Below are 27,302 nucleotides of genomic sequence, written 5' to 3'. Positions count from 1 at the left end.
TAATTATCTTGTGTGAGAAAAACATTAGCTTAGCTTGTGCTCAATCAGACTGGAAGATAATCCACGTGTGAGGATGCAAGGACATGCTGAGCACTGAGCACTGAGAGTGGCACCACCAGAGACTCCTCACTGTCCTGTCTGCAGGATTTCATTCCCCCTCTGGAACAGCGTGTGGCAATTCCACACCTCCCAGCCTCCCAACACCTCCTCACTGCCCGTGTTTCTCCAAGGACACACATCACCACACACAAACACAAACATCACACATTACCTCTGCTGGCTTCTGTGCACAGTCTCTGTCCTGTTTGGGAAAGATTAAGACATTTACAAAGTCATGGTTTACAGCCAGTATTCAATTCATTATGATTACCCAGAGTTAAGTTCTGACTGAAATACCCTTCCCTGACTGTTCCTTTTCCCCAAAATAAATCTCTTCAGAGCTGTATTTCACACAGATTAAGTCTTGATTGGTCTGAGGTCAGTGAGCCAACATGGAAATAGGGTTGCTGTAGTTCACTTTGTGGAGGATTAGCTGTGCACATGATTAGTGACACGCACAATGTTAAGGCATTCACAGGCAGAGCTGCTTGAGGAACCCAGAACAGGAACCAGGCAGGGTAGAAGCCAAGTAGATAAAACATCCACAGCCTCTACTTCTTGTCTGTCCAAACAAACAAAAACCAAAGACCCCAAACCATGAAGGCCAGCTCTTTTCAGGTTCTGGTGACATTTTCAGTCCTGCCAGCCTCCCCCCTACACTGCAAGGCAAAGGGGGTATCAGGGAATTCAGGAGCTTCTAGGAGTTCAGGCTGTCACAAAAGAGCACAGGAATCACACTGACTTGATGGCATTGCTAGAGATTAGCTGCTTTTGGTCACTTCCACAGAAACATGAACTGAAGCTATCCCCAGACATCCAACAGCTCAGTATTTTGTTTCCTAAATACATAGGAATACATGTATTTCGTAAATACATGACTACCTAAAACATACAGTCAGCCCAGACTGTATTTTATTGTGATTACATGGCCTTCCAAAATTATTCACCTTAAACATAGGTAGGAAAAGGTGGTGGTAGTTATTTTTTTCTTGTCTCAAATCAGAAAAGCATATCCAGTAAAGAAATACCACCTCATTATCTGAGCAAAAACACAGCAAGACAGTCTTGGGTAAAAACCTCATACAAAGATTTTTAAAAAAGCACCTGTGTTTTCAAGGACAGATTTTCTTCTATAATAGAATGTGAAAGATGTGACATGTGTGTGACTACTGCCAAGACACGCGACAAGGAGCCCTGCTTTGACTCAGAATTTCTCAGAAGGCAACACAACACCCACAGGGTCACAACAGAGATGTCACACCTATGTGCAAGGAGATGGGAGGAAGTAAGAGAGCAAACCTACCACTTCAGATGTGCCTTTCCTCAAACTGCTCAGACTGCTGGACTTCTGCAGTGTGGAAGTTCTGAAACAACATAAAAACCAAGCTCAGTTATTAGAATTAAATTTGCTAAGATAAAGACCCTCAAAACAATCAGCTTTAAAGACAGCTTTATAATACATTATGAGATACACTAAACCCAATGATAATTTGAATTAAGATGCAGTAATTCAGTGCAGTAAATGCAGTAATCAGAGCTCATGCAGTTTAATGAGACACTGTAAGAACTTTCACACTGGAATAACTGCTGCTTTAGGAATATGGATATGTGGCAGAAACTAAAATTATTCTTATTGTAGTCAGCTGATCACCTTTCCCCCACTATCAAAAGGAAACAGCAAATCATGTGTGCATGCATTGTGGAAAACTATAAATTTCATAATATACTGACAGTCTACCATGAAATTAGAGATGCTTCACAATGTAACAGGAAGTACCATATGCCCAGATAAAGCACAGGAAAATAATGATCATGAAAGCATGGGACATAAGCAGAAACCTACCATCACCAAGTACCACCTAGTCTAGAATTAACTGACTTATTTACATATGCAAATGTGTATGTATGTGCTTTGTGGGGGTTCAAGCTGACCATCACATTTAAGTATGCCCACTGAACAGTTTTGATTATGGCACTTACACTGGACTATCACACAGATGAGTTTCAGGGGAGGAACCTGCTGATCTTCCTTCACTGTAAAAACAAAAGATACGAAAAAAGGCTGAGAAACAGAAATCCTATGATCTCAGCCTGCTTTAATTCTGTTTTCCCTTCAGCTCTTACGGTACTAATACAGGGCAAATTTTCCCCGCTGTGGTGGCAAGTCTTGTAAAAGATAAAGGACAAAGGTGAGCTCAAGAGCCCCAGGAAAGACAACTCTCACTGTAAGATGATGACAATACCGAACTATTTGGCTTCAATAAATGCAGAGGTTCCAGCAGGGTCTGCAGCAACACAAGGAGTGGTGGTCACCATCTCCCAGTCATCACCCACAGCACAGGGAACTTTGCTGCAGTTTAGTGCTTGCTTTGTTTTTTACCAGGAGGAGACACAGGTGAAATCCCTGCTGGTGATGGCTCGAGCTGCATGAGGAACATGCACAACACAAACTGAGCAAAGCTGGGCTTCTGGATCCTTTTCTCAACTGGAACTGGAAAAATCACACATCAAATTGAGCTTGCACTGATGTTTCACATTCAGACTGATGATTGTTTCAAGTCAACACTTCCTTGCCTCTGGATTCTTAGTGTTTGATACTCCTTAAGATAAAGCCAGGGATTTGGACCCAGAAGAAGACGACCAAAGCACAGCCTTTGTTGAGCTGTGAGTCTGGGGTGCTTTTCTGTACTCCCTGCAGTGCCAGTGCAGGTCTGCAGGGATTGGGTTTCCTCCCAGGAAAAGGAGGGTGCAGGATTAGAAATGGTGGTGAAAGGTGACAACCACTTCTCATCCAGCAGCTGTTGCTGGTTCCAAGCACGGGGACCCCTGGCTGCCACAGCTCAGCCACAGTCCCAGGCTTCAGCCACACAACCCTTGGGTTTCTCCCTGCCTCAGGTTAGAGCTGGAAGCCCTTTTGTTCTGGCACTGCCTTACAACCATCTTTAGTCCCTCTGAAAAATGTCTGAGCACAAATCACCAGGGCTGGCAGAGCCTATGCCACGCCAACCGTATTTCCATGATGCAGCCTAGACAAAAATAACAATTCCTTGGCCTTCATTGCATTAGATCAGCTTCCCTCTCCTTCTGCTCATTCCTGGTAAAGCAGCTGGTACAAATCATGAGCGCTGCTACAACAGCAACTGTTATAAATGAACTATTTTCTGATGGTTAATGTTACAAATGAACTAATTTCTAGTAGTTAAGGTTACAAGTTATCATTGTTTGGTGATTGTATTAAATGTACCGGTGAAAGAGAAGTAATGGTTGGCTCGGCCCACGTGGGAGGAGGGAGGTAAATTGAATAGTGGGAATCTTCTAGAAAAGCAGTGTCATGGAGGAAGACAGCACCTTGAGGTTTGATTGGAAGAGAGACTGACCAATAAGGTGGAGAAAATTGGAAATGATTGGTCCAGGATGTTCGTCTGTAGAGACCAATGAGAGGACTGACAGCGAGCCAATCAGCAGGAGGATGGAAGAAAGCACCAATCACAGACCCCCAGAGGATATAAAGGCTGCTTCAAAGTTCTGCTTGGGGTCTTTCGAGGGAACTTGAGTCCTGAGGAACACCCAGCTGCGGAGGTGTCCGGGCTGTACCGGGTTTCTTTGTTATCTGATTGCTGTGCAGGCTTCTGGGCTTAGCTCAGGGCCTCGCTTTCAGACGTTCTTGTTGGTTTTTTTTACTAAATGAGTTTACTTCTTTTTCAAGAAAAAAGTGATCGGTCTCGTTTACAACAGCAACTAAACCAGCCCTTGCTTACTCAGGATTTAATCAATTCACTTCAGGAACATTAGCTTGGTTTGCAGCAGCTAGGCAAGGGAATCCTAGCCTTGTTTACCTGGCTAATGACTTGAAAATTCAATGACTGTCAGATTATTGCTCTTCTTAAATGTCATAGAATATTTGATTTACAATTGAAAAATACATGGAAACCATAATACCTCATTTCACTTGCAGGATCTGGCCTAGAGTGTGTTTTCAGTCTCTCTGCAACAGTTTCTGAGCTCTTGGATGTCGATGAAAAGGAAGGGATTGAAATCTGTAAAATGCTGGTGTGGATCTGTAACGAATTCTCAAAAGAAGGAAGACTATATGTTAGAATCTTCTGAGCTGAAATTAAGCAATCATAAATGAAAAAAGAGTAACAGATAAACCATGAAGAGAAGGATCTGAAATAAGGTTTCAAAAGTGATTTTTTCCTTGTAATAGAATGATTTACTCCTTGAAAGATGGCACTGCAGATACAACATGAATTATTGCACACCTAAGTTACAGCACAGACAAAAAATCTCACAAGTCTCCCAAGGCTGCCTGCTAAATCTGTCTCTACCACAGACACCATGAAGGATAGTCCACTTTTCAGATTTAATTCTGTCCTCAGACACTCAGAGACTACAAAAACACTGCTAAACATTTAATTTAATTTTCTTCATAGCATGTTCTTGATGTTTAAGTCAAGACCCTGCTCTGACTCAGAGCTTAGAGAACAGATCCATAGTTTTTTTACTGGAAAATCTGATTGTAAAAATCAGAGATTGAGCCACAATCTATGTATAACTTAACTGAATGGATGCAATTATGATTGCATCCTTATAAATATGACAAGATATATTTAGTAAGTCTCAACATACTTACTTCAGGTTCATGACAAAGTAAATGTAGCTCCTAAACCAGTTACATTTGTAAGAAAAATAATTTCTGTCTAATAGAAAAAGTAATTTAGATCTGTTCTCATGATAAATACAGCTATTAGCTGTCTCCTGACCACATTTGAAGATTAAGAAAAATAAGTTTAATTGAAATTCCTCAGCAGCTTTCACAAGAAAACTACTTTCTCCAAAAGGATATGAGACATAACAAAAAACTGTGAAACCCAGAAAAAATATTTTCAGAAGCTTGAGTTTTGTTATCTGCAATAGGAATCCAGCACAAACAATGTTTTAAGGAATGATGGCATTAAGTAAAGCAAAAAGAAACAACCCCAACCTACCTCTTCATGAATATTTACATTGAACTCATCATGGATTGGAGATGCTGTTACTGGGGTTGGGGATGGGCTTTTCTCTGGGTCAGTCAGACTTGGTGTGTCCAACAAACCCGTGGAAACAGACCCTGAATTCAAATCTTCACTTTCACTTTCCTTGCCTGAAGGAAGAGAACATGGAAATTTGTTGGTTTTATAAGCCTTGCTCCCACACAAGCTGCAGCCAGTGTGCTTAGTTATGGGCCAAAACCAGAAGGATTTGACTGCTGGGGATTTTTAGGACAGACTACAATAGGAGAAAGAGAGTCATGGCCAAGTGTCACTTCTCAATTCAACCATCACAGTACAGCAGGGTTGGAACAGAGGGAGGTCTGCAAACACCCTCAGGGCATTTAGTGCCATCAGTTTTAACAAGCTCAATAAACTGGAGTACTTCTTTCCTTTTGTCTGTTCTGGAATTTCATTCTAAATACTTTGTTTTCCTTATTTGCTAAGAGAAAGACCAGAAGGTTGAGTCTGCCTGAAACTTTAAGATGTCTCTGTGGTATCTTCAAAGTACCCTGAGGAAAAATGCAGCTCACTGCTCAGGAGTCTATAACCAGCCTAGAAGTGACCACATCAGGTCTGCAGCCTGCCACAAACTGCGTGTGTCTCATTTAGGTAGTGCTGAAGACCACACCAGGGTTGCCATCCCCTGCTGTTTCCACCCTGAATGCTCCTGAACTGCTTCAGTGCTACCAAAAGGCTCAGACTGGCTGTGAAAGACAACCAATACTTTCTAAAAGGTGACCAGAAATCCAGTGCTTGTTGCCAAAGACCTGAGGCAAATACAAACCAAATTCTGCTCACAGCAAAAACCTCTCTTGCCCATTTTTCACCACCTGGAATCTGTGCCCATGCTCCAGGAAGTGACCATGGAGCACAGTCCCCAGAGAATCAAGGTCTGTTCTAACACCCTCCTGTGCTTGAAGGCACAGCACTGCAAGAAAGGGCAATACTAATTTAAAAATTGCTCCCCCTCCAACACTCAGCACGGTGTGAACCTAACACCACAAAAATACATATTTTACTTCCTCATTCTTGCTGGGCTATTGACAATCTTCACCCTCTGAAGGGGTCTGGAAACCTCCACCAGTCTTATAATATATAAGCCATTACATGTTGCGGTATAGATCTAGCTCTTCCTTCAGTCACACAGTTAAGCTCACCACCACAACACACCTGGAGTTTAAATGAAACAGCAGAGTTTCATTTTTTTTGGTTGTACAATACCTTTTTTACCTTGAGCCAGTATCACCATGTCTTGGACTTTCTTGTACCTGTTCAGTGATTGCCGAAGCTCTTCTATCTTCCGATCCTAAAATAAAAGGAAGTTGTGACTGTGCTGCCTCCCCCAGAAATAATACAAATACTAGATCCTTTAACTGGCTGTGGGACTAAAAGAAATGGGAAGTGTGTATGGGACAGGACTCAGAATACTGAGTGGCTTTGAAATATCAAATATTGTATACAGCAAAAACTATCATCTGATTAACCACCAGAACTACCCCAGCTTTCAAAGTGGATTTCAGAACCCTTATTAAGTCCAAGGTGGAGCATAATAAATTTGCCATGTACAAAGGATTTAGGGCTTTGGTGATCAAAAGAAAACATTCTACAAAATGCACATGCATATGAAAGAACAAAACTACGTATGAAAATAATTCATACTTCACAGAAAAGCCCTTTTGGAAATGCAGCCTGTGATTTGGCACTTGTATGGAGCTCTTTATGTTTGAAGAACATGGTGGAAATTAATCACACTGAATTCAGCAAAACAACAGTGTATGGACTCTGTACAGATCTTGTGCACACGCAGAGAGCTTGTAAATGCTTACAGCCCCTTAAAGGCACTGCAGTGCTTCTGACTGCAGAAAATCACAGATTCTTACAAATCTGATTCTTCTGACTATAGAAAGTCATTCATTCTTACAAATCTGATTTTTAATTAAAATGTGAAAAGCTCATACATGAAGGTTTTCTTAGAGATTTAAATTAATCTGATGAAAGATTACTGAAAAAATAATGACTTTGCTACCTTCTCTTCATTTGCTGCCATTAGAGATTCTACCGCCTTCTTCATTTTCTGTACCTCTATATCTAAAAACACAATACAATTCTCCAAGTCAATTTAAATAAGACAGTGTAAGAAAATAAGAAAAACAAAAAATCCAGAAGCAACTCAGTAACATCTGAAAGTAGATTGACAAATTTACAAACTTAAGTCCCTTAAATTCTTTTTTAGATGCAAACACAAAGAAGGAAGCTATTTTTCTTCAAAACCTCTTCTCTGACATTTTTATCATTTTTTCACCATTTAGGAAATTATGAAATCCAGGAAATTTCTTTCCTTCCTCCACCCCTCTCCAAGCCTTACAAGAATGGAAAACTCAAGAGTAAAACTACTGCTTGACTCTCACTATCTCCATCTTTAAAGTAACCAAATACCTGCAAAACAACAAGTTCAAAAAAAAATAAAAAATACTACATTTGAAATGCAATAAAACACATCCTCAGTGCAACAGCCAACGACCACACCAAACAGCATCTCACAAACCCACTCAACAGTGCCATGGTATTAATGGATGTGATGAAGGAAGCACCAGTGATGCTCAGCCCTAATCCAGTATGTATGGAGCAATGAGGAGGGCACAGAGAATGATACAGGTATTTGCTGTGATGAGCAGTCATGCTGGAATATTACATTGCAGTTCAGGCCTGGGAAAGGTTCCTAACACAGACAACAGTGCTTCATCTATAATCCTTATTTACCAAGAAGTACAAATACAAGAGAACATGTATATTCTGGAAGTATTGTGAACTAGGAATTCAAAAAGAATGGAAATAATCTCCATTTTTTCCTAAAGATCTACTTTGCATAAATGAAGTAAAATTCAAATTTCATTACAAATGCAAGCAGGTGGCCAAACTCACAGGCAAAAATGCCTTGTTTCAATTTCCTAAAAATTCATGGAAACCAAACAGAGCAGGAAGAACATTCTCCTCCTTAATGAAATGCACAAAGAAAAGAAGCTGCCTGACTGGCTTTCTAGATGAAAGACATTTAGACACATTGGGCTAAACCAGCAACTGATCCAGTTCCAGTGATTTTCCCCCAGTTGCTGGCTGAAAATCTGGTCTACTGGATTGCAACGGCATTTCACTGAGAGGAAACTGCTTTGTGAGCCTTCCCAAGACTCAATCCTCTATCAATCAGGTTTTCTTCAGAAAACTTTGTGTTTCAAGTGTGATGTTCTGACCCTTGTTCTCTAGTTTTACTCTAAGTGTAACTAAGGGTTATAGATGATGCAACCTAACAATGTTTGTTAAAGCAGTTTTGCAAACACATGCAGAAAGCTATTCTGGAAAGCGCTTCTGGAATGCAAATGCTCATGGAAAGACACCAGGAACCTTACTTTTATCTTTGAGCTTCTTTTTACAATTTTCATCTGTGTGGGGAAAATCCATTGGATTGGAAATTAGCATGAAGGTTATGACATGAAATAACTTTTAAGATATTATTGATACTTAATGAGTCAACTCTTCCTCACTTCATTCAGCTAATGAAGCAGATAATTTCTTAACTGCAAACAGCATTTTTTACTATCAGTCCATGGCAGATAAGACATGTTTCATGACAGCAAAAGATCTTCTGCTAAGCTACACTGAAAACCATAAAGCTGAGGACCAGAGAGTAATAAGAGTTCAAGTAGTTCCCCAGGGAAAAAAACCCTATATAAGTAGTCATGAATGCAATGAAGTCAGAGCCTGTTCATGTTTAAATGCTCTTTAAAAAAAAAAAAAAAAAAATGGAATTACAGTTCATTGTGGTCACTTTCAGTGATCTCAGGCAGTGGTTTTGAAAACACCATTTCATGAAATAAAATGTGACAATCTACACACAGCATATTCCTCCTCAGGTCAGGGGAGGAGACTAATCTCTTGTGCATTTCTTTTTCTAAAAAACGTATTTAAAAAGCACAATCTTAAAATCAGCAATAGCTATCAGTAAGCTATATTTAAAATTGAAATTGTATCAGGTCAAAAAAGTCTGTGAAAAATTTCTGTGATGTTTAAAGAAAAAATTTCTGGTTTTAAGTAAGTCCTCAATCTAAGATTCCCTTAAATAAATACTAATGGTTTCTTCTTTAGAAGCAAATAAAAGAATTACCCAGCATGTAAAATTTTTTGTGCTAATTCAAGCTTAATTAATGTTTAACGAGCACACAAATCCAGAATCAATCCTTGATTTCACCTACTCACAACTAGGTCATCATTCTTTGGTCTGCAGTATGGTTTTTCCCCTTCCCAACCAAGAAGTTTCCTTTTCAACACCATGTTTTTGGAGGATTTGTTGAAATTAGTTTAAAAATTTCTCAGCCAGTATAAACGGTATCTTTTGAGGCCCCATGCAAGCCACGTAAAGAGCTAATTAGGGATTTTTTTGTCTTGTTTAAATTTGAACAAGACCTTTCTGTGACAGTGGGTTCAGCACTTGCATCGCCAATACCCTCTAAACATATTTCAAGAGGCAAACATCAAGAAAAAGTTCAGGAAAACTGAGATTTATATCAGTTATTTCCTCTACAAGGAAACATGACCTCAGATGAGCTGACTGAAGAGGACATGGTGACAGAGGTGACAGAGACAAAGGCTGACAGAGCCTCCCTTTTTCTTACCTCTGTCCAGTATTTCAATCCCTTCTCCTTTCAGCTTGCAAACCAATTTTTCGTGCAACCTTTTCACCTCGGCTTCCTTCTGCTCTAGTTTGTCTTTCAGAGCTGACAGTTCATCCTGCAGAGACACAGAGCCACTTAGTGCCAGCTTCCACAGGCAGCTGAGATGTTTCCACAATTCCCTCCTAGGAAGCACAGTGGACAGGTCCTCAGCAGGTGCAAGTGACTGAGGGCCCCTGACATTTGACACTGCCTGAGGGTGCACCCACCAAAGTGACTCTGAACATCCCAACAGACCTCTGAGCCCATAACAGAGCAGAGTCAGCAGGTCTGTGGTCTGAAATTGCTGATCTCGTTTATAATTGGAAAGAAACCTCACATCAAAATTTAAAGACAAGAGCTAAAGGGGAAAAAAAAGAAGCAGTTTTCTTACTTTATTTTGCAGAGATAGAAAAAAAATGCAGGTGAAAAGGCTGAATGCTAACATTTCCATACTTTTTTTTGGTAATTATAGGGCATTTTGCATGTTTGAGCCGAACAATTCTGAAACTGTGCTTATGCCAGGCTGAGGACAGTTTCAGAAACTGCTCCTATGGAAGAAGAATCAATCACAACACCAGCAAGCATATGAACACATACAGGAAAGCAGTTCAGACAAAAATGTGATACCTCTGCAACAGTTTGGGTTTGCTGATCAAGCATTAGGAGAGGAAGCTTGGAGCTGAGATTCTTAGGAATAAGACAGATGGTGTTTGGGGGAGTTGGGGTGTATTAGAAAAATGCTGTCAAGTTTTAACTTAGATCTAACCATCTGCACTAGCAACTGACTGGCACTGATCCATGCATTTAACTTTTTAAAATTTGAGTCAAATCCTACCCAGTTTAGTAACATGTTTCTTTGATGTCCGAGGATATCTCGTGCAACAGCATCATCAAGACAGGACCCAACACTGAAAACTTAATTTGTTCAGTTTGTAAATAAAGCAAAACAATGCAAGACTCATCATTTTGCCATTTACAGCTTCTAAATGATATTTTAAATCCTTAATGGAATAAACCAAACTAGAACACTATGGCTTAGGTATTTCCTGAGCTACCCTCAGAAGATCTGGTGCAAATACATAGTGATGTCTGCAACCCAAACTAGGGCCCATCTACAGAATCTCCTGAAATTGGTTCGTGTTTGGTCTAAAGTATCATTAAAAAAAAATAGATCAATCTTAAAATTGCCAAGAAATCAAAGCTCTTTCCACAACAGTGGCTGGGCAATAATTACAATTCTCCAGTGCTCCAAGTTGGCACTGATTATGATGGGATTTCTGCCAGTGTAGGATCCATGCTGCTTCAAAACAAGACCATTTCTTGGTCACTTGAGAAGCTGCTGCTATACCCAAAGGCAGCTAGAGCTGCATGTTGTCAATGTGTATTTCTTCCCCTGAATTAGAAACACGATATGCAAATTTACATGTGGGAGAGGGGACAGTATGAAAGAATCACTATTTCCCAGCTAGTTTTCATGAATACATTTTCTCTAAAAGGGTGATAAAAAGTTCTGTTTGAATAATGGATGTAAGCTACAGACGAGGCAATCTTCCCTTGGAAGGGGAGTGATTTTAACCCAAGTCCAAAGCCATTAGGTGTAACCTATGCAAGTTTCAGAGCAGGAAAATCCTCTCCCCTGCAATATAAAAGCTGTTTACAAGGAATATCTACATAAAGAGCTTTCCACATCTAATGAGGAAGGGCACACCGCATATGAACACACAGCAATTCATGAAGAACAGAGCATGACAGCACAATGCAGGACAGACCAGTAAAGGGTGGAACATGAAGGATTCAAAAGAGACCCAGCATTACCCAGAAACTGCCACACCTTTAGCATCTGGCTTTTTTGCTCCATCCGCTGCTTTTCATACTGCATCTGACCCACTTTGATTTTCATGCTAGAAAGTTTGGCCATTAAAGACTGGTAACAGAGACAGAGGAATGAGAGAAAAATAAAGGTAGAAAAGAGACAAGGCTAAAAGGCAAAGAGAAGTTAGACACTTAGAGAAACAGGCTGCTAGAAATACTCAGGTGAATGCTTTCTCTTCAGAAGTGGATTGTTTTTAGCACATTTAGGAGAAAATAAATGCTGTTTTTAACCTGTGGAATACACCTTACATACTGCAACTGGTATTTCTTGGCACACATGTGAAACAAAGGTCTAAACAGGTAATAAATTTACTGTTAACAGCACGGTAAGTTACCCTTCATAAAAAAACAATGCTCAAGCTGAAAACCACAGCAAGAAATTTGGGAATAGCCACTGCTGCTAAGTGAGAACCATGAAACCCCAGGACATAAGAGTGCTCAGGATTTTGCAGAGTGCAGGCAAGGATTAGGGAAAAGAGCGAATTCCTAAAGCCAAATTTACACAAATCTCTGCTTCTTCCACTCAGCCTCACTTACTTTGGTTGTTTTCAGTTTTTTCTCATACTGGAGTCTCTCATTGTCCATTTCTCCCACCCTCAACCGCAATTCATTTATTTCCTGGATCAAATCCTGAGTGGAGGGAAAAAGGCAACCAGAAACAACAAAGAACTTCAGTAAAAAAAACCAGATGAATAGCTAAGACTGTAACAACAAGAAAAGCAGGCATAAAAGGAACTCAGTACACAAAACCACACCACTCAAATCCATCACTAAGTCAAGCAACTCAGAGCTTCCTAAATATCCAGGGACCGAGTTTCTCAGTTTCTGTTACTGCAGCAAATGTAAGAGGGCAGAGAACAAAGGGAGACACAAATTGAAGTTGTGTTCCCTATGCTAAGGGCCAGGACTCCTGCTTCTCTGTTCAGCTGCCTGCAGCCCAATACCAAGGATGGGCAATGGAAAACAGTGGCAGACTTCCTTCAACATGTAGCAGCCACATCCTCCCCTCTGCAGTCCCTCCTGCCCCAGGCTCACCAGCCATCACCTGCTTTTTTCAAAATATGAAGTGATTACACTGTAAAAATCTTCTGCCACTTAAAAGAGCCCTCTCGCTGAGGGCTAACAGAGAAGCCATCACAGGTTTCTACAACAAAAGGCACCACTACATCCAGGCTTTGCAAATCCAGCCTGGCTTGGAAGAAATTCAGAGCCATCATAAATTCACATCTGAGCTCTTTAGCAGACCAGCTCAACCTCCTGGCCAGCCTATTGGATCCTGCCAGGTTTGGGGGTCAGACCTGAGCGCCCCCAGCCCCCTTGGTCAAACAAACCCCGAGTCTGACTGCTCCATCAAGACTCCTCATCCTCTAGGTCAGGGAATGGTTTGGGTTGGAAGGGATCTTAAAGCACATCCAGTTTCACCTCCCCTGCCATAGGCAGGGACACCTTCCACTACCCCAGGTTGTTCCAAGCCCTGTCCAACCTGGCCTGGAACACTGCCAGGGATGGGGCAGCCACAGATTCTCTGAAGAACCTGTGTCAGGGCCTCTCCATCCTCAAATACAGAATTTTTATGGTCCTTAGGTTTGCTTTCCTTCCTACATCTGAGGCAAACCATATCCACGGCAAGCAATGCTGTACATTGAACTAACAGCTCTAAGCACAATTTTTCAGATCTAATAGTATAATTAATAGGGATTTATATTTATAAATTAACAAGCCAGGAGCTGACATTTAGAGGGTATTCATGGGTCTCTGATAATGCCTGCCTTCCTAAGGCTTACAAGCCTCTAATTATTATCTTGTGCTTAATGAACCTGATGCTAAGAGAGCAGCATCTGTCTTTCCTCAGAAAGATCCATGTTCAATTCTCAGAACTACAAGGAAAGTGAAAATACAGAACATTTTAATGCTTTTAGTAATTACTACTTCTAATCTATGACTCTCTAATTCAGGTACACCTGAAATTCCTTGACAATTGATTTGTTTAGGGCTGTTCTCTCCTGCAGCATGATCCAATGTCAAAATATATTGTGTGGAACTCACTGCTGAGGCTGTTCTCCACATATTTGTCACTTGAACTATATGACTTTTAAAATACTCAGTGTGACCCAGAAAACAGAACAATCTTGTAACGAGATTGGAGGTGATGGTGGATAAATCACAAAGAATTCCCTGTGACTGAGCCAGTTTTACCCTCTGGCTGCTGCTTCAAAGCCCCAATCTGGCTATGGACTCCTTCCTAAATAAACTCCCTTGCAGGGTATTTTCTTACATAAACTCAGCCCAACTCAGACCACCCATGTTCCTCAAGGAAAATAATGTTGGTGTCTGCTGAGAAAGTGGAAATACTGGAATAATTCAAAGAACAGAACAATTACAAATCTCTGTTAAGTACACAATTAGCTTTGAAAAAGCTAGGTGTTTGTGAACATCTAGACAGAAAATCCTAGAGCACGAAGATCTAGTGAGGCATCTGTTTAGACAAAGAATAGGGAACATGAGTAACCAACCAAGCTGGAATGGGAAGTTGCAACAACAGACATAAGTAGCACATGGATAATATGAAGGATTTAATCAGAATGGTAATTCTGTAGGAGACAGTAGCTCCACAAGTTGTCAGACACCAATTTTTTTTCTTTTCCCTAAATAAAATCAGAAGCAATATTCATAGTTTTGCTTTCCCAGTTTAGGTATGAATCTTTTTCCATTTTAATCACTCCCCATAAATGCCATTATGTGTTTTAGGGTCAAATATTTTAAATATTCATTTAAATACTCAGCTCTTCTAAAATAACTGATAAACAGCAATATAATTAGATCAACACTGAATAAAATACTGCATACTTCTGAATAAGTACTGCCTCCAAAATATCTCTTAGAGATTTTGTAAGGGCTGAGACCCTTACAACTAATTAGACATTCATATTTTCACTAACTAATGGAAATTAAGATATAATACCTCTTCCAGTGTTTAAGCCTAAGTGTTTTTACAGCTACAAAGTGTTGAAATAGACAAGAAATAATATAATAATATATATCACACTAAACTACATCATTCTGGTTTTTAAATGGAAGGAGAAACATTTAATAATGGTTCATTAGTTCTGGCATAAATACCCTTTATATAAATCCATATAGTCCCTATTACAGTAACTACTATTTAAATAAAATTTAGGTTATTTTTATCAAAGGCATTTAGTGTATTTGAAAGAGGAAGGTCTTCATAGGAGATAAGCCTCTTGCACAGAGATTACAGATTTGCAGTTCGTGGTGTACTCCCCACACTGGCAACATTTTTCTGGGAACCTGTAGCTCCATGTCCACCTTCTTGGTATGCTGAGCTGTGCTATGAAGTTATGGAGAGACTGCAGTTCAGGGGGAAACAAAGAAAGGGAGAGTCCAGGAGAACGCTACAATATTCAGTAAAAATAAGGATAGATATAGAGGAAGCAAACTACTCAAAGCCCAGTGTTATAGATATATATTATATTGTTGGCTTTTTGCAAATATTGGAATGAATGTTATATGTATAAGGTTAGAAAACTTTGTTGTATTAGTGTGGTTCCTTCTATTTCTGTTGTTGATTAAGCTTAGAAATGGTAGTATTATATACATTATGTGTTGAGCTATGGCATGGTATTGGAACGGGGACTACTTTTGTTTGTATAACCCAGGGACTAGAAGAGATGGTTGGAGACCCCCTCCATTCTTAGATTACCTTGTCCAGATGAGGACAGCAGTAACCAGAGCTCTGGGGGAGGAATTTATTGCATTTCTGTTATCAGGGAATGTGAAACTCGGTGGAGCCAAGAAGATCGATTTATTGAGAAGGGGGTGAGTCAAAAACTAAGCAAAGAAACATCCAAAACTTAAGGAGAATGTTGGAATCATGTATGAGAATTTATGAATATGCAGTAGGATTCTGTTTTTAAGGGACAATCCTTTGTCAGTAAGGTGTGCTCTCTTGGCTGAATGCAGACATCTGGCCGTATCTGTATACTTTATTTTTATTTCCTAATTGTCATTCTATTAAACCTTTAAATTCTATATAAAAAAATCCGTGAACCTCGTTTTTCACACCCAGTCACGCTTGTTTCCAGTTCTGGAAAGCACAAGAAACCACGGGGTGTTTGCAAATGAAGATACAACAGAACCCAGGTCAGAAAGCACCTGCTCCCCATGGTCATCTGGACCAAACCTTGCTTCCCCACAGCCATTTACTGCTGGTGCCAGCCTGCTTATCCCTTACTTGGGCTGCTTAGAGTAAGTGTCAGTCCACAGAGAGTTATTTGCTGTGTGCTGTAATTCATGAAAGAGCTGAGCTCTGTGTGGGAAGAGTCCCAGGAGTGCTGTGAGAGCAGCCAGCTCTTACACACACCTCCCACGGATGCAGGAGACCTTCAGTGATTTCCTCCAACCTTCCCCCTGCCACCTTCTCCAGCAATGCCATGCACAGAGCTCATCTGCAAAAATCAGCTGCTTTGAAGTGCTGTGATACTTCACATAACACCTGTTACCAACTAGAGGGAAAGGTAACAGGGAATCTGTTACCATCCCACAGCTTGGCAGCACCCAAGGAAAGGTGCTGCACTGCAGGAATGAACACTGCTGTCACTAGCTAAAGAATCACTTTCAAATCTAACAGTGATACAAGTCATTAGTTTTCAACCTGTGGACTTCTTTGGTTCTGCAGATTACTTCAGACAAGCCCAAAAGAGCAATTCCAAAGCAAGTCTGACTTCTGTTCTTGTGCTTGAAATACAAGTGCAGAATGGTGCTTTACTGGAAACTGAGGAGTTGGGAAACCACTGGCAGAAGTGGAAAGGGCAATTTTGTGTCCTGTCATGGCAATATGGCTTCTTTCCTTCTAGAAACAAATGACATCTGGAACATCCACAGTTACAACAAACACCTGACATTTCAGCTCATTTATGAATCCAGAACTGGAAGTTTTGTTCTGCTTCATAGACAGACTGAGGTATTTCTGATATGGGCTTCCTCATCCTGTCAGGACAGCTTAGCTGATACTTGGGGTTTCCTGGGTTTGCCCACCTGCTTTGAGGCCTTCTGGCTTCCAATATGACTGAGGTTCAGCTACACAGACCTGCAGCACAGAGGGAAATGCCCCAGGAGAGCACTGCTAGGGATGGCAGCTCTACCTGTCTGTGTTCCCCCCAGCCTCTTGTCCTGGGCTCCTGTAAGGCTGGGGTCTGAAGTCAGGCTTCTCAACAGCTCCACAGTGAGTCAGCTCACTCCCTGTTATCAGCCCCAGAAGTTCTCTTACTGTGCTGTGTCTCTGCACATGGGTGCTTTTGTACTCACACTAGGCTGAGCCACTTGCCTCAGACATGCTTTACTCAGTAGGTGACATTTTCATGTAGGGTCAGGAGAGTGCAGTATGTTCACTATCTTATTTAAATCCAACCTAAATCCATCCCTTCTGAGACCTGACAGCCAAAAATCAAAAACTGCCTTTGGAAATCTTCCTTTGTAAAACCAGAATTTAAGAAAGAGGACACTTTTTCTGCAAAAGGAACATGTTTTAACCTTAAAGATGAGTCCCCTTCTTGCCTGACAAAAAAGAGAAATCCCAGAAACTGCTCAGGTAATGTGAAGATACACACAGCTTTCACAATTTATCCTGCTGGGGTTTACTCACCTCTGTGTCTCTGAATCTGTCCTCAAAGTCCAATCTATCCTTCTCTACAGATGTAAGCTTTAATTTCAGAGTGGAAATCTCTGCCATAAGATCCAGCTTCTGAGTTTCAAGGGTTGTTCTGCTTAAAAGCTCCTGATTGAAGAGAACGGAAATTATTTACCCAAGGGGAAGAAACCAGTAATTTATTTTGACAGCTAAAGGTCTCCTTCATGGCGAATAGCATCACCCTCCTCCTTGCACTATGTGAAGCCTGAGACACAGCTATTATCCATCTGACAGATTCCAGGCACCTAGGATGCATCTGGGATCACGGGGCACTATCATGGGCTGGCTGCCAGGACAAGGAAAAAGCCTGTCTGTCATCACAGTCACTCTGGGCAGCAAGAGGCTGTGAGGGGAATCCACCCATCCTGCCAGGAGCTTTAATCTAAGGCTCTTTGAAGTTCAGGGGGGAAGGACTCAAAGGAGAGCAGAACTGGGTTCCTGCAGTGTAAAGCAGCACTGACATTACTAAGCACAAAGACTTTAAAGCCAATATGGTAGAAAAATATCCCTTAGTTAAGAGCCACCAAGGGCTGCAACACCTTGAAGGGCAGTGCTCTCACCAAAGTTTGTTAAGACAGCAATACAAGGATGACAAGACAGACATGGAGCTGTGAAATACCTGCTGCAGCATCTCCTCTGTGGCATTCAGCTTCTCCCTGTGCTCCTCCAGGCAGAACTCCAGATCCCGGATCTTTTCTCCTTGGGCCTCGACCTGGTCTGTAAGCACACTTACCTGGACAGCAGGAAAAAAGGGATGCATGTTTAAAACCTTGCCATACGGGTCAGCTGAAGAACTGCAAGGGAGCAACAGTGAGGGCTGGGCCAAAGATTAACTGGGACCATGCAGGGAGGAAGAGGAGAAGCAAAGCTCTGCAGTGGACACAACATTTGGCAAAGGAAACAGGAGAGGAGGGAAGGCTCTCCCCTCACACTTACTAGAATTTCAGCCAAAGTTCTGGCATACACATCGCAATTCTGCAGCTCTCCGCCTCACTGGAAGTTTTCACAAGGGGTGGCTGCTGCATTTTACTACCAATAATTATGCCTTTGCTGTGACAATACATTAACTCAACCCATTAGCTCCTGTCTTAACCACCACATAAACCTTGCTGCTTATAATTTATTCTCCCTCCCAAGTGATTGCACACAGTGTACCGTAACAAGAACTTTCCTCTTTTTAGAACAATAAAAGCAAAGGAGGTTAAAACACACAGCCAGAGGCTGGGGAAGACCAAGACAACGTTTTTAAGACTGCAGACAGATTCCCATTTTGCCTTCTCTGAATAATTTTTTTTATTTTCAACAGGCTCTTCCTGCAGTACTGCTGGGAAGGAGGGTGAGCTGCCCAAAGCAGAGCTCAGTGCTGTCACAGCCCCTAGGCTGGGCCCACATCAGGTAATGCCACCTGCGCAGTCCGAGGGGTGCCGGGTATTCCCGCCTCCAACAGCAAGAGGAAGCCAGCAGTCAGAGCAGCCCTATCCAGCCCAGCAGCAGGTGAGCAGGACCACCAAGGGGCTGCTTGTCTCCTCCTGCCCGCTGGCCAGTCCTGCAGCTTTTGTCACCTTTCCTAAGGACAGGACAACTCTCTCCTGATGCAGACATCATGTGAATGCTGCCGGGAAATAGTGATCTTAAGGATATACATGGATGTAAGTAGGTGGCTGCTCTGAAGACCTGCTCCGCTAACAAAATTCAAAAAGAACAGATACACAGACAGAAAGACCTTTAGGTTTTTTGCTGCAATCTAAATTCACACCTTTTCCTAATTTGGGTTAATTCTCACATACCAGCAAGTCTTCTGAACACTGTCCAAGACATCACAACTCCAAATAAATTCTCAGAAGTTTTATCACATACTATCATACAGTCTTGTGAATGCAAGAGCAGAAAAAAATAATCTGGGTGACAACTCACTTGCAGAACAAGAGATTCCTTATCATTTTCCAGACGAGCCAGCCTTTCTTGATAAACATCTCCATTCCCAGATATGTGTCCATTAGTCTGGAAAAGACAACAAATATTGCATACACAACAGATTGTGCCACAGTGTCATCCAATGTTACCAAAACATTTAATGAGTATTTTTAGTCTGCACAGCTTAAGAACAGGTTTGAAGTATTCTCCAGCCCCATAAGGGTTATAAATCAGAAAAATTGTCAAAAAAGGACACACAGCCACCATTCAGGACAGAATTGTTCAGGGGCTTAAAGATGAGAAAGGAAGAACCTTCTGGTGACCCAGTTCTGCAAAATTCACTTACTGTGCATTCAGCGTTTTGCTAACAAAACTTGGACTCATTGCTGTACAATGCTAAGCCATACTTGCAAAGAGACAAATACCCTGAGACATTCAGCAAGCGAAAAAAGCCAAACATACAATCTACAAAATGTTTATTATGCTTCTTGCAAGTCATACACACAGTCAGAGACATCCTTTTATATCAGGCACATTCTACTGGGTATGGGTGAATGTCTGCACTCTAAACACATCTCTTTGTAAAGCTGCCTGAGGCTAGAGAGAAACAAGAATACATGGTAATGCTATCAGGGAGTTCAGAGGAATCAGCAACTTTCTTCATAATAACTTCAATGCTCTTGAGCAGCGGGAAGGATTTTGTTCTATCCATATTCAAAGCTGTCTCAAAGCACTTTGTGATCCACGCCACAGTCAGATCTCAAGCTCAGAAAAGGAAGTCTTGTTCCCATCATGGTATAAATCACTTAGAGGAGTCTGAGAAGCTGCTCTGAAATCCAGGGTGCTCAGTAGAGACATCCAACAATGTTGAGGGGCCCTGATTTCCTCCTGAGTATGTGATAAAAAGAAACTGGGGGAATAATCCTTCTGCCCCCATGAGCCTACAGTACAACCCTGCCTTAAGAGGCCACCACCACTCAGGAGCTCCAAGCCTCCAGCTCTTGCTTGGAATCTCCCCTGATTACAGAGGATACCTCCTGGATAAAACTACTTTTCTAAGTTACATGTCTTACCTTGAGTGGTGGGAGAAACTGCCTTGTTTAAGCCTGAAACAATAAAACTCCCTCCAGCATCACCTAAAGATCCAACATAAAGCAAACAGGAGGAGGTAAAAGTGTTTGACCTCACCTGAAGTGCTCTCAAGAAATCAGGCTGCATCCTGGCAGGTCTTAAAACACTGAGCAGTACCGTGTCTCCCATACACGAAATTTCACTTGGTGACCATAATATATCTCCACCAAAATTTGCTCCAGCAGACTAAGAAAGCATGCTCTCTAGTAATTTGTACCAATACCTCATCACAATGACCTGAATTATGACCTGTGTCTGAATTATTTAGCAGCATAATACTAAGCCACCTGACCACCCAGACACTAAACCCCAGGGCAAAATTCCTCTAAATTTCTGAGTTGGCCATATTTTCCCCCTGATCTCTACCAGAATTTAGGTCATGCCATTCAAGATCAGTGAGATCTTCTGCTTTGTAACACTTCAATTTACGTGAAAGAATTCAAAATGAAATAATCCTTTTAGCTGTTCATCTAGTAGATTATGCTTCAGATTTTGTGACCTGAGTTGTTTATGAAAACCAAACTGAGGGTTTTGTCTACTTTTGCTGCTCTGCAGCTTCCTTGGCCTTTAAGTCCTCCAGTACATCTCAAGCACTTATCCTGCATAAGAACAGCATCTGTACTTTGTAATATACAACACATTTATCAATCTGGTGCATGTGTCTGATGAAGGAAAGGGGTATCCATATCTCACTACGGGCAGCAGAGCTGCAAAGTCACCTCTCCAGGCTGCTGGGGCTAACATGGAATTCCTTGCCAAAGCACAGACTTGACTCCCTACCTCCCAACCACCACATCAACACCTGAACCACTGACCCTCCTGATAGCTCCAGGCAGCATCACCAGACACAAATTAACTAAAATCAAAGTCTGCAGGAAGAAAATGTGGGGAGGGAAGTCTTGGTTTCACAGCACGATTAAAATGTCTGTGAAAACCAATGAGGTGTCAAAGCAGAATGTTAGTCATTGTGCAGAACATCTTGCCAAGACACCTTTGTTGTTAAACTCAGTTCACATTTCTCAGGAAAAATCCGCCTGGCTCATCACGTCAGCCTTGGCTTTAAAGCAGGAGCGTTTGGAGAGGGAAGGTTCAGGCTGCAGCTGCACATTGCCATTAGAAAGAGGTGATGGGAACCCCAAACAGGCCAAGTGCAAAGGCTGCTCTCCCACAAAACAGAAATTAATGCTAATAGAATCACAGACTCATTAAGGCTAGAAAATACCTCTAAAATTAAGCCAAACCATCAACCCATCACCACCACCATGTTCACCACTAAACCATGTCCTCAAGTGCCATATCATATGCACTTTTATAAAGTGCCATATGCACTTTTTAGAAGTCCCTCCAGGGAGGGCGACTCCACCACTTCCCTGGACAGCCTGCTCCAATGTTTAATAACACCTTCAGGAATGAAATTTTTTATAATATCTGACCTACTCCCACTCTCGGCACAACCTGAGGCCATTTCTTCTCATTCTGTCAACACTTAGGGCAGTTTGTCTATTCTTTGGGAGAAACCTTGCAGAGATGTCTTAGTTTTGCAAGTTGTGTGTACTGGTGTGAAGATCTCTTTTCTGGGTATTGCTAGAAATATTGTCTAAGATCTGCATAAAACCAGACCTCCTGTAGCACACCGAACCCAGAAAGTTCTGTGTGCAACACAAGAATTGTTTGCTTTTTGCCTGAAGTGTTGTAACTTCTGTAAAATACCTGTGACTGACTCTTAATTTGAGGTATGAAAAGGCAAGAAATCCCCTGACTTTGGTTGCAGTGAAGAAAATTATGATAGTTGGAGAATGTATGATAGAGAAAAGACCATGGCAGCTCTTTCAAAGAGAGCTACCTTAACAGTGCTCACAGTGGTGCATAGACCCAGGACCTGCAGGCACTGGACACACAACACTTTCCCAGATCTTTTCTCTGGACTGTCTTCAAAGGTAAAAAGTTGATTCCTGGCAAGATATTCTTCCCAGAGAGATGAGGAAGGAAGAGGGGAGATGAAACATATGAAAAGAACAGAGCAATAATGGTAGTGAGCAGGACTGAAGAGAAATGGAGTGGGAATATGCTCAGACACTGGATTTAGGAAAATAGTGCATTAGGAGATGTGGTGGAGGGAGCCCAACAGGCAGGAATGGGCAGCAGGGAGGTCTGAAAAATGCCAGGAGACCTGGTGTGTGCAAAACCTGGGTGAGCAACACTCAGTGTGTCCCTCAGAAGCATCCCTCCACCAGCAAATCTGCATACTCCCCTCCCCCTGAGACTGAGCCTGGCAACTACTCACCCTGCTCTGCTTTTGGGAGTGGGGGGTGGGGAGGAGAGAAATGAAACAATAAGAGAAGCAAAAAAGAAAAGCAAATATTTGATAAAACAGCAACTGCAAGCATATTTAGAGCACTTGGTAGTTCTGGATCAAATTTGTATCATTTAATAAAATAAAGGATTAACATACTTTACTAGCTGTGTAAGAAAGGTTTTCCATTTCCCAAAGAAAGCATTTTTCATTGGCAATTTAAAATCTATCTTCAATTAAGCATCTAGATTTTGCTTGTGTTTTCAATGTTAGTGATTAATTGCAAAACACTATATGGGAAGAGAATGCAGATTTACCAACACCGATTTTAATCTTAAAAACAAAAGAAGAGTTGTCACAATGGCACTGAGACTTTGCAGAAGTTTGAGGTCAAGCATTTATTTAAAATGCCTTGTAAGATCAGAACCCAGTGCACTTATTAAACTCTGCAAGATCAATCCACAGCTAATCTGATAAACATGTGTGTAAAGCTTTGTCTGTAATCATCTAAGTGTAAAAATCCACGCTGCTCTGGAGGGAATTATTCCTGTAGTAAGTAGATGCATCACCAAACTTTCACAGCTTGCCTGCCTTCAGTCTTTAATCCCTTCTCCCTGGAAGCGAGTTAGCATTCCAAACTGCAGGAACATTTCTGGTAGCTGCTGGTTTAAACCTCCTAATAATAGTAATTTAAAAAAAGTTAAAAATCCATTTCCTCTCAGTTGCTGAATTCTCCTTTCAAAATTAAACCTCATTTTTAGCCTACCTCAGCTGATACCCTCATTTTCCTTCATTTTCTCTTCTGCTTTGGAGACGAAATAAGCAGCACAAATCACACTGCTCTTGCTGTATGTGCTGTTTGGTTTGTATAGAAGGAGCTGCCACTCCACAGCATCATTTCCCTGTACAGCAGATTGCACTGACTGTTTTGACCACCACAGTCAAGTCAACAGTTGGGCAAGTGAGCCTTTCCCAACACCTCTTTCCTGACCATCTGGAGTCAAATTAGAGCTCATCAACATGCTTACGTGGTTCAGATCATTACAATACACATTACCTATGCTCAGTTAAACAAAGCTACTGCTGTTCTGCTTGTTTCCTCAGCTTTAGAGCCCCTTGCAAGAGGGCTCCTCCAGCCTCAGCTACCTCAGCATCACTTAGTGTGTCTTGGGCAGAGCCTCCAGGTTTCCCAAGCCAACTATCCACCACCTGTGATACAAATCTGTGGCAGCTTTACCCTCTGTCAGCATCAATCCCATCCCAAATTCATACTGGTCATACTGTCTGAGCTGGTGTGTAACCAGCTTATGTGGGAGTCCACCTCTGCCCTCAAACCAGCCTCTCCTGCATTTCCCGCTTCCCTGCTCAGAGTATTTGCAGCCTGTTCCACATACTCCAGCAGCAGACCTGCTGCTAAGCTTTTCCAAAAGTTTACAGGTTACTTCCTCCCCAGAAAATGAGAAGGGGAAAAATAAAAACAACTACAAACCCACCCAAAGCTCCCCACACTATATTTTAAAGGCTTCACTACAATAAAAGTGAATTCTGAAAGAAAAGCAGCTGAACACAGCCCTTCACTCTGAGGCATTTACCTGAAACATTTTGTAAGCATAAATAACACGCTGCTGAACAGGGAAGATGCAACCTCTCCACAATACTCGGTTTCCTCAACAGCAGCCCAGCTGTGCAGGGGAAGGATGTGAGGCTCATTCCCAGTGCTGCCCAGCTATGGCTTGTCACCGGGAGAAATGCAGGAGCCAGCACAAGCAGTGATCTCCTTACCTTATTTAGCCAGACGCAGTGCCCGTGAATGTCCCAGCTATACTCCATGCTGGTCATGACTGTTTCCATGCATTCACGGACGCCAGAAGCCGTGGCTGAGGGCTCCAGGCTCCTCTGAGCCGAGGTTAAGTGACAGCAGGTCCCCTCGCCCAGCCGAGGATGGAGGCGAGTGGAGTGGGAGACGTGGGAAGCAGCAGCGCTCCTCAGGCGGAGCAAACAGCTCTGGGGAATTAACACATCAAAGCCCGGCAGGAAACTCCTCCAACCCGGCACACACAGGAGGAGGATGCAGGCAGGGAGGTGCAGAGCAGCATAGACCAGGAGCAGGGACAGCCCCACGCAGGTGTCACCTGGCCATCTCCACCCTCGTTCTTGTCACCATCGCAGCCCTCTCCTCTGGACCCTCCCGGAAAGCACCCAACCCAACAACACAGGAGAAAAGAGCAATTCCCACCCCTTCACCTGAGCACAAAGTAAACGGGGAGGGGTTTCCTAATAATCGTAAAAGCTGCAAGAACACATGTAATTAATTCACTTGTAGACACCAAGAAAAAATGGAAGAAAAAGGTGACTCAACCATCCCAGGTCTCGCAAGTTGCTTGTCCCAAGTTTGTGTCACACCTCAGAATGATGTAAAAAGCAATAGTAATAACTAACCTCTGTCCTTAGGTTCAAGTTTCAGTTGACCCACTACCAGCAGCAGCATGACAAATTCCTAGTATTTTTGACCACAGAGCCCAGCTCCAAGAGTCATGTGATTATCTCAAAAATCAGTTTTATCATAATGAAACGTCTACAACTACCATTGACAGAGAAAAATCTTGGAACCATGAATGCTGAATAAATCAGGAGATACCAGAAGAGCAAAGGACGAGCAGAAGCTGTGCTTTTGAAGCCAAACTGATTCATCTTGGATTGGGAATGGTGATTTTTGATGGGTTGTTCTTACTGCCAAAGAACTCATCCCAGATGCATGAAGATGCCACGCCAAGGCGTACCATAAATGAGCCCCTATTTTCTTCCAGTGTTAAAAACACACCAATCTGGATGATCACCTTTAGCAAGAAGCAGGGTCCTGTGTTTCCAGAACTTTGGGAGGTGGATCTCTCAGGGACAGAATGCATTGCCAGCAGGGAGTGGATGATGACAGACCAACGTGGTATCACAAGACTCCTTTCATATTGCAACTCGAGGAGAGATCTCAAAGTGTTTGGCACCAACACCCTGCATAAGACCTTTTGATATCTAAACTCAATATAAGCAGAAGCTGAATCAAATGACTGCACTGTACACCCACACCAAGATAATCAAAAAACAAACCTGGGATTGAGGACAAGATTTATTTTTTTTCCCACACGTAAGAGATGATTTCTGTTTAACCAAACCGCTTCCTCCACTTGGGAATTATCCTCTTGTCCAAACAGGTCAGCACACCTCTGTAAGATTACAAGCTATGTCTATGCAGCAAGGAAAATTTCTCTTTGAAAACTAATATCTCCTCATATTAACTCTCATTACTCCCAGCTATTCTCTGGAAGAACCAGCTTAAAGAAAAAATGTCAAAATCTGAAGCCGGTCTGTGAGGCAGCAGCAACACAGTGGATTGCCTAGCATGACAGCTACCTCAGCTCAACCATCATGAGATAAACTGAAAATGTTCTGTGGTTGGACTTGATGATGATCTCAAAATTCTTTTCCAACCTTAATGATTCTATGATTCTATATGATTCAAGAAACCTTCAAAGGCTGTAAAGTTCTGCTTGATCCTAAAATCAAAAATTCACTTATGGTGTGAAAACAATTATTAAAATATGCCTTATAATATATATATATATATATATATATTTAAATCCAGAAAGTCACTTCCAAAGCCAAAGCCACAGCTGCACTTGCTGTGGATATTAAAGAAAAAATACTATGTTATCCTGGCTCTTTCACTTCAGGGGCATGTCCTCTAAAGAGAAGAAGGCACACACCAGGACCTACACACCCAAGTTCAGATCAGAAGCATGAGGAAAATGGCTCTGAGGTGTGGGAAGGCACTGTCCACCCACTCCTACCCTTCACTCTTTTTTTGAACAACACACAGTTGGTTTCTTCTTTCTGGGAAAGTTGTTGCATAAGATGTACTTTTTAAAAAATGCGAAAAAAAACCCAACCACTTTCAAGAAAAGTAATAATCAGAAACAAAACTGTCTCTTATTTGTTTCAACTGAAGAAAAACTGGAGCAACGTGGATTGGGAGCAAGGTTTGCAGGAATTACTCTTCAAGAGATGGTTCTATCAGCTTCCAGCTGGATGCAACAGGGCTGCCTTGATCTTTCAAAATGTGGAGTTTTGTTTAAAATGGTTTTGCTACTGTTGCTGAGTTAGAGATTACTCACACACTGCCTGTACTGAAGCCAGAAGCTCAATTTTCAGAGTACAGTACACGCATTATTAAGGCACACATTGAAATACACTAAACATTTCTGCTGACCAAGGGTATTCTGAATAAATTCCAGAACTTTGGGACAGTTATGACCTGGCTATGGCTTTCAGGCCTGGTTCCCAGTTAAAGCATGGAGTCCAAACATGCTTAAGCTCAGAAAGGTCTCAGTCTCCTCCCAGACTTGGAACAAATGGCTTCGTTTGTAGTTTCACCCATGACATTCACCATTCATACATGGAGACATGAGCAGGGTTTCAGCAGCAGACATCAGTTTTGAGCTGCAATGACATGTTACAGTAAAACTGACTTCTTTGTGCAGCAGAGTTGCTTGTAC

General features: G+C 41.8%; 1 protein-coding gene across 18 annotated transcripts in view; it reads right to left on the bottom strand.

Moving 5' to 3' along the window:
- Positions 1-27,302, bottom strand: part of PPFIBP1 (PPFIA binding protein 1) — a 103,233-nt gene that overhangs the window by 15,011 nt on the left and 60,920 nt on the right. For 6 of the 18 annotated variants that reach the window (XM_015628064.3, XM_015628067.3, XM_015628069.3 and 3 more), the window contains 14 exons: positions 19,332-19,418; positions 18,037-18,150; positions 17,373-17,504; positions 12,248-12,340; positions 11,670-11,762; positions 9,800-9,914; positions 8,537-8,569; positions 7,159-7,220; positions 6,354-6,438; positions 5,088-5,242; positions 4,039-4,169; positions 2,080-2,133; positions 1,403-1,463; positions 272-301 (listed from right to left, as the gene is read on the bottom strand). In XM_015628064.3, coding sequence (XP_015483550.1) covers positions 272-301; positions 1,403-1,463; positions 2,080-2,133; positions 4,039-4,169; positions 5,088-5,242; positions 6,354-6,438; positions 7,159-7,220; positions 8,537-8,569; positions 9,800-9,914; positions 11,670-11,762; positions 12,248-12,340; positions 17,373-17,504; positions 18,037-18,150; positions 19,332-19,418 — 1,245 coding nt within the window. Of the gene's footprint in view, positions 1-271; positions 302-1,402; positions 1,464-2,079; positions 2,134-4,038; positions 4,170-5,087; positions 5,243-6,353; positions 6,439-7,158; positions 7,221-8,536; positions 8,570-9,799; positions 9,915-11,669; positions 11,763-12,247; positions 12,341-17,372; positions 17,505-18,036; positions 18,151-19,331; positions 19,419-24,537; positions 24,912-27,302 lie in introns of those variants that run through there. The other 12 variants (XM_015628074.3, XM_015628081.3, XM_015628076.2 and 9 more) reach the window with 11 other exon arrangements.

This window comes from Parus major, chromosome 1A (genome assembly GCF_001522545.3).
Source record: "Parus major isolate Abel chromosome 1A, Parus_major1.1, whole genome shotgun sequence".
In the NCBI taxonomy this organism is placed as follows: domain Eukaryota; kingdom Metazoa; phylum Chordata; class Aves; order Passeriformes; family Paridae; genus Parus; species Parus major.
The sequence above is the reverse complement of the archived record's forward strand: the minus strand, read 5'-3'. Positions and strand labels throughout refer to the sequence as shown.